The 11970-nt window shown below is 34.8% G+C and overlaps 1 protein-coding gene across 1 annotated transcript; it reads right to left on the bottom strand.

The window, feature by feature from the left end:
• Positions 1-7429: 7429 nt before the first annotated feature.
• LOC134230438 (interferon-induced very large GTPase 1-like) lies at positions 7430-11590 on the bottom strand. The gene has a single exon (XM_062712270.1). It carries the CDS (start codon positions 11588-11590, stop codon positions 7430-7432), a length of 4161 nt encoding a protein of 1386 aa, XP_062568254.1.
• Between the last annotated feature and the right edge of the window lie 380 nt (positions 11591-11970).

Genomic DNA, 11970 nt, shown 5'->3' with positions numbered 1-11970 from the left:
AGCGTATTTGTACAATTGTTACCAAACTAGATGTTAAGTGTTACGGATATGTTTTTTTGAATGGAGAAGACGCTACAAACCGTGTTTGAAATTTAAAAAATGAGTAATTTTGAGATACTTCCTCAACGTTCTTTTTGACGTTACAATGTTGGTTAACCGTGCTCCGTGATAACAAAAGATGTTGCTTTAAAATTTGGCTAACATACGTTCTATTCAAGCAAATGGAATAAAACTTCACACTTCGACAAAATAAATGTTTTTGTTTACGAAAATGTGTTGATCTATAATCTTGTAATAATTATATGACAATGAGAAACATTGTCTACGTATTTTTTGAATGACCCTCGTATAACCGTAGAACTTGCAAAATAAAATAATTTATCTTAACAAAGGAACCTAAATACATACTCAGAATCATGTACATTTTAAGGAAGAATTCAAATTCTGTAGCATCCGTATAATTTTTCATTGCTTTCAAAGAAAGATTTAACAGGTTAATTAAATTGTTTAGCCAGTAAAATTAACGAAAGAGACGTTATAAAAGTAGCGATGGTCTGACATACTTACTACCTAGCTTGTTCTAGAGAGGTCTATCATTATTCGACCTCAGTAAATAAGTCAAACACCCTCAGCCTGCCATATGTTATATCTGGTTTAAAGAAAGAGATATGGAACTGCCCAACTGTTCTCATGCAGGTTAGTCATAATTATGATTATGATTATGATATGATTGCGTCTTCAAGAGAGAGGACAATTAATAGATTAGACGGTAATTCAGTGGTAGAGCATCTGATTTGGGATGCAGCGGTCCCGGGATCGATTCCAGCTCCAGACATACATTTTCTCCTTTCAGGATATATTTGTATTCAACTTTGTCTTTCTGAAAGCATTTGATAGGATTGAAATAAGATTGTCCATAAATATATTTTATAAATTGATCCGTCTGTTATTTCAGTTCTCTCCCACTCCCATTGTTGTACAGACAGACCGCAGGGAGAGTGCTGATTTGGCCTGGATAATCGGAGTCCTCACCTGCTGTTGCTGTAATGTATTACTAGGAATAGGCGCCATTTACTGTGCAAGCGAGGTAAAACTTAAGATAGGTTTGCTTTTTGAACAGTGGCGGAGCATCCCATTGCATAGTAAATATTGAACAAGCTAATTCAGCGATCGTAACCCCGCTAAAGGAAAAAAAACATGTGCGAATCTAGGGAAGGGGGCTAGAAAGGCAAATTCTTTTTTATGTGTTACATGTATTAAAATAGCCCGATTTATATAAATGACAAATTTATGGCCTTATCAGAGATAAAATTGAAAATTTTGCTTCATGAATGTATATCAATCAAAGTACGTAGGTAGATCATTACAGCTCAATCCCGTCAAAAGTAATGAACAAGGTTACAATTTTGTGGACAAATAGCTAGACAGAGCGACCGACAATTAGACGGACGGACAGGACTTCGTTAACGGGGGCATAAAACTGGCTTCGATGCCGATGGATTTCTCACAGCGCCGCCCTATAGTACACAGTCATTGAGAATGGAAGTGAGATACACTTATTTGGGCAGTTTCATTCAAGAATCGTTACCGACATACAATCGCAATGAAATTAAAGGTTTTTTAAGTACATTTTACAACCAACAAATATTAAACTAACATGATTGCACTATATACGCGAAATATATGCATTTATAGAGTTTTGAGCTTTTCTGATCACATTTTGTTCGTCCGTCTGTAAACTTTTCACATTTTCGACTTCTTCCCAAGAACCACCGGGTTAATTTTGACCAAAGTTGGTACAAAGCATTCTAGGGTTAAAGGGAATTTAAATTGTTAAAATAAAGGGCCAAGTTTCCTCACAAGGGGAGATAATCGAGAAAAGACAAAAATAGGATGGGGTCATTAAAAAATCTTCTTCTCAAGAACAGCTGGGCCAGAAAAGCTGAAACTTATTAAGAAGCATCCTGGGGTAGTGTAGATTCTAAATTGTTCAAATCATGACCCCCAGGGGCTGGGCGGGGCCACAATGGGGAATCGATGTTTTACATAGAAATATATTGGAAAAATCTTCAAAAATCTTCATCTCAAGAACCACGGGGCCAGTTACGCTGAATCTTATCTGGAAGAATCCTGGGGTAGTGTAAATTCTGAATTGTTCAAATCATGACCCCGGGGGGTAGGGCGGGGCCACAATGGGGAATCAAAGTTTTAGATAGAAATATATAGGAACTACTGGGCTATTAAAGCTGAAACTTAGTTGGAAGCATCCTGAGGTAGTGTAGATTCTAAATTGTTCAAATCATGACCCCTGAGGGTAGGGCGGAGCTACAATTAGGAATCAAAGTTTTACATGGAAATAATTAGGAGAAATCTTTGAAAATCTTCTACTCAAGATTCACTGGGCCAGAAAAGCTAAAACTTATGTGGAAGAATCCTATGGTAGTGTAGATTCTAAATTTTTCAAACCTTGACCCCCGGGGATAGGGCGGGGCCACAATGGGGAATAAAAGTTTTACATAGAAATATATAGGAAAATTTTATTAAAATCTTCTTCTCAAGAACCACTGGGCCATAAAAGCTGAAACTTATGTGGAAGCATCCTGAGGTAGTGTAGATTTCAAATTGTCTAAATTATGATCAATGGGGTAGGATGGGGTCACAATATGTATTACAAGGGGGAAATCTGGTAAAGAACAGAATGGCCAAAGCTTCTCAGGTGAGCGATGTGGTCCATGGGCCTTTTGTTTTAATTATCGTAGTTATTACGTTTGATGTTGAAAGTGTTCAAACATGTATTCATTTTATGATAAATTTAAATTTCATTATTTTTAAATTAAAACTACACATATTCGATTCTTTTCTTTAATTGCAGGCAAACGATTTTTTCAATGAACGGAGGTTTGACAGTGGAATTTCTCTTCGGAGATTGTCGTACTTCTTTAGTCGTCTCGCCTTTTTGACGGGAATACTTACTATTTACTTTGTGGTGGTACATTTTGATCGTTTGCTGGTGTCATGAGACAAGAAATATCCGAGAGTTTGTCTCTAGACCCTCCATACAACCCGGAGAACGAAGAATCCACAACAGCTTCATATAACCTTCAGTGATATTCATGCATTAAATTGAGCAACAATGCACAGAAGAAGAGGTGGTCAATAGGCCTCCAGTTTAATAAAATGTTGAATTACTAGTGATGAAATTATTAAATACCAGTCTGAAGTTTATAAAGTCTGTAAGAGAATGTTCACAATTTGATAAATCTGTTCATGAAGTTACAAAACAGAACGTTATAACTATTTTCCTTGGCAATACCCCTCCTCACTTTTAAAAATAACTGAAGTTAAAGTCACTAAGAAGACTATTAAATTTACTACCGATACAATCAATACCTTAAAAGTAGCTTTACTAGGTATTGGGTATATTTACTAGATAAGATTTGTAAATCTAGAATTTAAAAGTAAGAAAGATATGGAGATAACGAACAGTATTCAATATCAAAATCCATAACACAATACAAAATAGGAGCAGAGGAAACACGAACTTCCAAAACATCAGAGTTTGGATCAGGTGCCATTGAGGAGTGAGCATACCCTGCCGACAAGTCACACCCGCCCTTTGTTCCTTGTCATAATCGGGAAATAACGGAAAAATCCATTGTCAATTAAGTTTATAAAAGATGGCGATAACAATAAGTATGAAAAACGTCAGTCTGCATTGGACTCAATGATAAATTGAATTTGCTGACAAGGTCATTGTATCCGCCATAGATTGATTGATTGTATATTTTTAAGGTCCCTTGAGAGAATTTTTCACTCATATGGAGACGCTACTACTTGCCGGCGGAGAGCTGCAAATTTTGTCCCATACTCGGCACTCAGGGCCATTGAGCAGGGAGGGATCTTTTTCGTGTCATCACCTACTGCGACACGGGTCATCGGTTTATACGGTCTCATCCGAAGGACCGGTCCCCACGTCCCACAGTGGGATTCAAACCCGCGACGTAAGGATCAACTCCTTACTTTTCGACTCTAGAGCAGACGCTTTAAACACTGCGCCACGCAGGCAACTGTATCGACCATAGAACTTGCTGATATTCTTGTTTTATCAACGTGCTTGTCAATAATTGACCTTGTTTTAGAAATTGTTCATACGTATAGCATCATCTCGGGTATAAATCAACTGAGATATATACACTCCTTAGGCAGGTGATGAACGTATATTGCTGTATAGGTAAGGGAAGTTGACGATGGATAAGTTAAAGTCATTACGTTTATCATATAGCTTGGTTGTTAGATTACTATTAACGTTTTTTTCAAGTAAAAGTCCATGTATAAAACAAATGTGTCAGACTCTGTGGTATCTTTTATCTCAAGCTCACCAGGATATGTCGTATTTGCATAGGAATGACAATGACCATTGTTAACTGACAATACGTCGTCGATATATCTAAATGTCGATTTGAAGGCTGTTTTCTTCTTTTCAGGCATAAGATTTTGCACGAATTCTGCTTCATACGAATACAAAAATAGGTCTGCTTATAACCGAGCGCGATTGGTACCCATGAGAATTCCAGTATATTATTGGAATATCTGGTCTCCAAAAACCACATATATATTTTCGATCAGAAACTCAAGCATCTTTTTTATGTCAAATTCAGAGTACTTGTGTATGCAATCAGAATTGTTTTAAAAAAAATAATTTTGTCTATGACCAATGATCTGATAAGTAAATTTACGAGTTTCATTCTTATTGGAAAAGCAGCTGTAGTGATATAAAAAGCCTGGACTTAAATTTATCGTGGGAAATAGTTGTGTATAAAGTTGAAAAGTCCTAGTTTTTAAGATGTTAATTTTGGTAAAATCTTGTGATTTAAAATTGTACAAAAGTTATTTGGAATTTTTTAGCATCCACATCTGATTCACACCACTTCCCTTCTGTCAATATCTTAGTGAGGAGTAACGAAGGAAGCTTGGTTGAAGGTTTTTAATGAAGTTTTGGAATCCAATATATATAAGGTAGTTCAAATGCATTTTGTCTCTGTGGGATATTAAAAAATATTTAAAAGCGACAGGTGATTTTGAAGAATGTCTTCCTTAGAAAGGGAAGTATGAGTATAGGTAGGATTACCACTTGTAGAATTAAATCCAAATTCTTCTAAAATACAATTTATATAATGACAATGTTGTGACCTGCTTTGTCAGCAGGGACTAGTACGTACTGATCATGTAATCTATCTGGTTCTTTTTTCACTTCTGGATTATTGAATACAAGAGGATAGATGATTTTTATATTGCTCCTCAATCTTTTAAAGGTACTTGGACACATATTGGAGGTTTTATTTTATCTATAACATTAAGGCATATATTCTAATAGCATTTAACACAAAAATTAATTAAAAATCTTATTTCATATAAAAGATCTTAAAATTTCAAATTGTTTGGCGGGTTTGATTGACACATCCTTGCACTTTCACACATTAATTTATTCTTAATCCTTAGGGAAAGTGGAAGTCTCGTTGTGTATAAATTAAAAATATTAATACTTGAATCCAGAAAATTTAGAGTAGACATATTCAAAATCAAAACAAACACACAATATATTCTCAGTCCATGCAGTTGTGGTGAGCAGACTTTGACAATTAAACGCACCCGGTGAAATCTTAACATCAACAAAAACAGAGCTCGTGCCTTGTTTACAAAAACTGTGTACATATCACGAGTGTGATCGATTTGCTAAACTCTGTACGCAATTCTTAGTTCGGAATACTTATGATGGAGTTTTGCCTTTTTGTCATTTCTATTATGAATAGAATAATTTTTTTAATATTTAATATTTCTCATTAATACACAACAAGATTGCCACTTTTCCTAAGGATTAAGAATAAGGTTAAAATGTGTAAGTGCAAGGATATGTCAATAAAACCCGCCAAAAAATTGAAATTTTAATTTCATTTAAAAGTTATCAAAACTTCAAATTTTTTGGCAGGTTTTATTGCCACTTTTCCTAATGATTAAGAATAAAGTTAAAATTTGTGAAAGTGAAATTGCCAAAAAATTTAAAGTTTTAATAACTTTTAAATGAAATAAGATTTTTAATTAATTTTTGTGTGAAATGCTATTAAAATATATAAGCTGTAATATTATAGAGAAAATATTAACTTCAAATCTGTGTCCAAGTACCTTTAAAACATGATGGAATACAAGACTGGACTCTTTTGTGGTTAAGAATATTACTTTTATTAACCGCATCAATTCCTTTATTGGCATATTGAAATGTAAGGAAAAGACGGATTGTTTTAGCTGCATTTTCTTCCGTAAATTGTGCGGGTTTAAAAAGTCTATGATTTGCAATATCCATAATCACAGATCCGAGCCTATATTCTGGTGTCGAGGAATAAAAAAATGACTTTCATTGGCATTTTCAAGTTCTAAGACTATTTAAAAGTTTAAAAAGGACAGAGTAAAGTTTGGTGCAAATATGATGTAGACCTTACTGTTGATTTACCTAAGGTAGTAAGCGCTCTCTCTCTCTCTCTCTCTCTCTCTCTCTCTCTCTCTCTACACCCAAACTAGAATAATATGGAAGATTAATAAGGTATACAAATATCTGATACAATGTCAATTACTTTAAATCAACAATCTTTTTGTTCAATAAGCATATCAGATACAAAGATTTTCTTTACAAGAAATTAGAAAAAGTTCACTTTAATAAATAATCTGTATAATATTTTTTTTTAAAATTTCCTTTCTCCAATTTTATAAGTGTAGTTGGAGACCCGGACTCGCTGATTTCGCCCTATGGCTTGCAACGGACGTACTTGGTCCTTAAACACCATACAACCTCAGAAACCGCTTGATCATCCATACTGTCACTTTACACCTCATATAGGTCTCTCATTGGGCTTTTACGAGAAGCACTGACTTCGACAGTTGACAGTTAACTTGGACATTAAAACTTAAAAATTTAGAATTTAGAATTTCCTTTCTCCAATTTTATAAGTGTAGTTGGAGACCCGGACTCGCTGATTTCGCCCTATGGCTTGCAACGGACGTACTTGGTCCTTAAACACCATACAACCTCAGAAACCGCTTGATCATCCATACTGTCACTTTACACCTCATATAGGTCTCTCATTGGGCTTTTACGAGAAGCACTGACTTCGACAGTTGACAGTTAACTTGGACATTAAAACTTAAAAATTTAGAATGATTAAAGACGAGTGCGGTTTTTTAAACAATACATCTGTTAACGATAACATAAAGTGCAAATTTTGAGAGTAAAAATAGTTAAGTAATAAATTATTGTCTTATTTTACTAGGATCGATATTTATTGATGCATTCATTTTTTATTGCATATATTTACAGGAGATTAGATTGCTAGAATGTATCCTAATGATGATCAACTTGTCATTCTTCTAGGATAAAATTTCAGTCATCGAGGCTTTTTTCCGCGTCAGCTTTAGAAATTTCTCTCCAGGAACTTGGGATATCTGGATTCTCTGCCCCGAAAGCCTTGGCCAATTCATTGCCAAAGGTGCTCATCACCCACCTCCAATAAACCGACCTGGAGTGGTTAGACATAGACGCAATGAACCATGGATCTTTCATATATTCCATGTATTGTAAGCATGGATGAGATATTTCTTTGTCTTTAATGCTACATTTACACCATTCTCCACAAAAAACTCTCTGGGAGGAACTCTCAACCAAAAAATTACAGGTTTCAATTGACATTTTCGATGTTTGTTTGTCTATCATTCCACATATTCCAGAAGGGCGATGTTGGATGCATTGATGGGAAGAGTGGACATCCAATGCAAATTTACAAGGTTCCCCACACCATAAGCAGGCGTGGGAACATCCCCAAATATTGTTAAAATAAGATTCCATCTCTGTTTCAAAGATGTTATGTCTTTCGTCATGAGAGGAAGAGGATTTGTTAAGCTCCTCAACAAAAGTATTTTTTAATGTGATCATGTGAGAAGCAGGTACGTAGCTCTCGTTTTTAAGTTTTGCAATATCGGATGTCCATAATCCATGTTTTTCCATTGTTTCTTCTAATGATTTCATCCAATTTTGGTACTCATGGAATATTTTTAAGTTTTCATTTATTTCTGAAGAAAAACTTGAGGTTTCTGAAGCAGTAGAAGTATTGTAAAATGCTATTACTTGATTTGAGCTCCACACAAACGCATACTGTCTTGGATCAACTATGTAATTTTTGTATTTTTGGGTATCTCCTCTTTTTGCCAAGTCCTTCAAGATAAGCCGAATCAAGGTAAATTTACGATTTTCCTGCGTGCATAGAATTTTGTTGAAACCCTCTGCAATTTTTTCTTTTAACTTTTCCTCTTCATTGCGTTCTATTGAAACTCTTAAAAATGCGGCTATTCTCTCACCCCTATCCGTAGCTTTTTCCACTTCATTTTCTACTTTTCGTCTTTTGTTGTCCATTTCTTCGTTTTCATTTATTTGCATTTCCTTTTCCCTTTCAGATTTGTCTTTTAATTCTATTGTTTTTGCTGTCCTTTGCCTTTTGAGTTTTTGCTGCTGTCTCAGGTAAGTATGGAACCACTCTTTAAATGTTTTGGAATATGTTCGAAATAGCTTGTCGTGCTCGTCCTTTTTAATACTGTAAAGAAAAGTTGCATTCATTCTACAAAAGACTTGATAGCAATGTTGTAAACAAAACAAAAGAATGTCTTTTTGAAAGTTATCAGAAACTTGACGATTCTGAAATTCTGTAGAAATCTTATCCAGTGATTGAATTAAAATTCTTTCCTCGTAATTTGTATTGCTCTGTTGATGATCTTCAAGGTTTTGCTTAAAATCATTCAACATGCAATTTATTTCACTTGATACGGCACATGTGTCGCCTTCTTCTGTAAAATGCTGTAACATTTCTGATGGAGGTATGCATACTCTTTTTTGAAAGAAATCTCTATATTTTGGGAACTTTTCAGATGCGATATCAAGTAATCTTCCTTCAATATAAATATTCATTTTATTCTCTTCGTCATTGTCCTCAAAAAAGGCTTTCGTTGATTCTTCCCAGAATTTTTGGAATTGACTTAAAATGTCGGAGTTCCAGTTTTCTATTTGGATATTGTCTTTTGTCAGTTGTTCAGAGAATTCACGCATTTTTTTGTCAAAGGTATCTTCCCTGAATTTTCTTAAGAAATTTGTTATTACTTCTTCGTAGATGTGAATTTCTCTTTCTATACATTTTTCTATTTCGATTACTTTCCTAATAATAGTTTTTACAGCTTTGTCCTTAGGTATAAAATCTGAATTGCGATTATCCTTGATAAACTTTAAAAGTTCTTCTTCCTCCTTTATTCTCTTCTTTTCCAAAGACTCTTGAAAATGCTCTTTCAATGAAAGTTCTTCATTATTTTCTAAAATTCTTTGCTTCAATTCCTTCAACTTCTCTTCCTTATAGACATCTAAGTTAACCAACTGCTTATCCAGCTGACATTCCATTTCTTCATCAGCTACATTTTGTCGGAAACTGCGAAAATTCCATTCTGATGTTTCAGATGAAATGCAATTCCATAAGGATCGCATGTGTTGAAAAATATCCGACATTAATGCATGTTTAAAATTCGATGCACAGTGCAAAATTGTGTCAGCAACTTCGACAACACTTTTGCTATATTCAGCATTGACCGTCAATCTGCTAGACCATAAGTCTGGAATGCAATGAATATCCCTGTCCGGTTTAAAATTGATAACCTGTGAAAAATTTTCAGTGTCTGGAATTTTGATAAAGTTTGCAGCAGTCACTGTTGCTTCATCAAGGGTTTTGACAAAAAATTGCGATTCATCTTTTATTGTTTCCCTTGATTGAGGTGAAACATTCTGATGTACAAATATTGCAGTATGATCTTTTGACAAAAACGCCTCTTCTTTTCTTAGTTTTAGCAAACCAAACATTACCATTTCTAGGATGTCTTTCAGCTCTTTCGTTGATTCTCCTTTTACATTTACTAGCGTTATATCAGCCAAACCCATTGATAATAGAGCAAGTTTATTATCATGTTTGTAAAGACTGTCGTCTGAAATAAATGTGGATCGAAGCCCTTCAGTGTCTAATACAAACATGTAATCAAAACCAAATTTTCCCCCTGACACAGGCACTATCTGGGCATAAATACCCTTGGTACACCGTCCTGCTCCTACCGCAAACTGCAACCCAAACATTGTGTTCAATAAAGTTGATTTACCAGAACCTTGCACCCCAATGACTGCGATGGAAACTATCTTTTTCTTTTCAATTAAAATCTGAGACTCCTCAAAAACTCTCTTTAACCAGACTAAGGGAACGTTTTCTGCGTCTCCGTCCATTATCTCTAACGGATGTCCTAGCAGCAGAAGTTTTGCAGCCAAACATGGTAATTTGTTAATAATGAACTTTGTCTTCTGCTTAACATTTTTCTTTTCAGAGAAAGCTTCATAAATTTGGCCAATTTCTCTTAATAAATGTTCCAAACTTAGCAGAGGTTTTAACATTTTGTTGTTCAGTCCAATTAGCTTGCCTCTAGATAAGTCGTTCCTTGACTTCTCATTCAAAAGGATAAATCGAGTTGAGTTTAAAAAGTATTGAATGAACGTTTCATTGTCATCATTTTCTAATAATTGGTGTAAAAACTGAGCCATGAACACCATTTCTTTGTTACAAGTCTCAATCTGTCGATTTCTTATTTCTCGCATAACTTTGAGTAATGCTTCCTTTTCATACAAAGACTTCCCTTGTGATTGTAAATATTCTTGTTGTAAATGACTTAATTTATGCCACAGGTCAACGCCTTGCAAGGGAACGATTGACATTTTGCTGTTGATTTTCAAAGAACTGACTACATCATTGTTGAAGTGATCTTTTGATATAGAATTGTTATTTGTCATACTTTGATGAAGATCCACTCCATCTTGTACTGAGGATAGAGCATGTTCAAGGCGCGGCTTTACATATTTTGCAGCAACTTCAACAGCGGAAACGTCAAAATCTCTTGAAAGTCTGATGATTTCACACAAAGGTGCTTTGATATTACGGTCAATTTCTTGAAAAGTTTTCTTAATTGTATCAATTTTCATATTTTTAGTGTAAACAAATATAAAACATTTTTTCCTCTTTGCTGCTATCATGCCAAAGAGAGACTTCAAATTTTTGTTATCGTCCGTCCGTTTTATATCATTAACGATGAAAACAGTTATGTTTGAAATATCAAGCAGTAATTTTACTTCTTTTTCAAAGTTAGAGGCGTCTCCTCTAAGATTATACAAAATGACTGTTTTTTCCATTTCTGATCTAATACCCTTGACTAATGTTTTGCTGATTTTGGGTTTACACCAAAACATTTCAACTATTCCCTCTGCTATTTGTCTTCGTTTCTGTCCTAATAAACACCCTTTGTGGAAATAAGCTGTGGCTCCTTCTGAAATAACGTTATTTATTATTTCGGACTTGGATATGCAATGGTGACATCCAACTCGCATGAAAGCAATTGATTTGAATCGACCAGTAGCTACCGATTGAGGGCAATTGTCGTCAACGAATATATCCTGTAACTGCCATATCGAGGCATACATTTTATCGTTTTTAAGTCTATATAAAAACGGTAAGGACATTCCACACAACGCCATCTTTTTTAGAATCAGCCCTTTCAGAAATGGATCACAGCATTGATATATTGCAAGGATAACGTCAGTTGGATGAAGGTTGCATATATTGATTTTGTCCTTGCAATCAGTATCTGAATCTTCATCAGATTCATTACCTTTACTTGATAAGCGTTCATCGCTTTCTTTTTCAGGAGCTTGAAACGATTGTGTAAATTCAAAAAGGACATTTTCTCTGAAATCAGCGTCACAAGAAATTATTTTTCGAAGTGCAACCCACGGTAATTCTTTAATTATGTTGGCTGATGAGGATAGTTCATTCCGGATTAGTAAGGCATCTCTTGTGCTTA

Source organism: Saccostrea cucullata, unplaced genomic scaffold (genome assembly GCF_032062105.1).
Source record: "Saccostrea cucullata isolate Sc308-1 unplaced genomic scaffold, CSIRO_AGI_Scuc_v1 ctg18400, whole genome shotgun sequence".
Classification (NCBI taxonomy): Eukaryota; Metazoa; Mollusca; class Bivalvia; order Ostreida; family Ostreidae; genus Saccostrea; species Saccostrea cuccullata.
The sequence above is the reverse complement of the archived record's forward strand: the minus strand, read 5'-3'. Positions and strand labels throughout refer to the sequence as shown.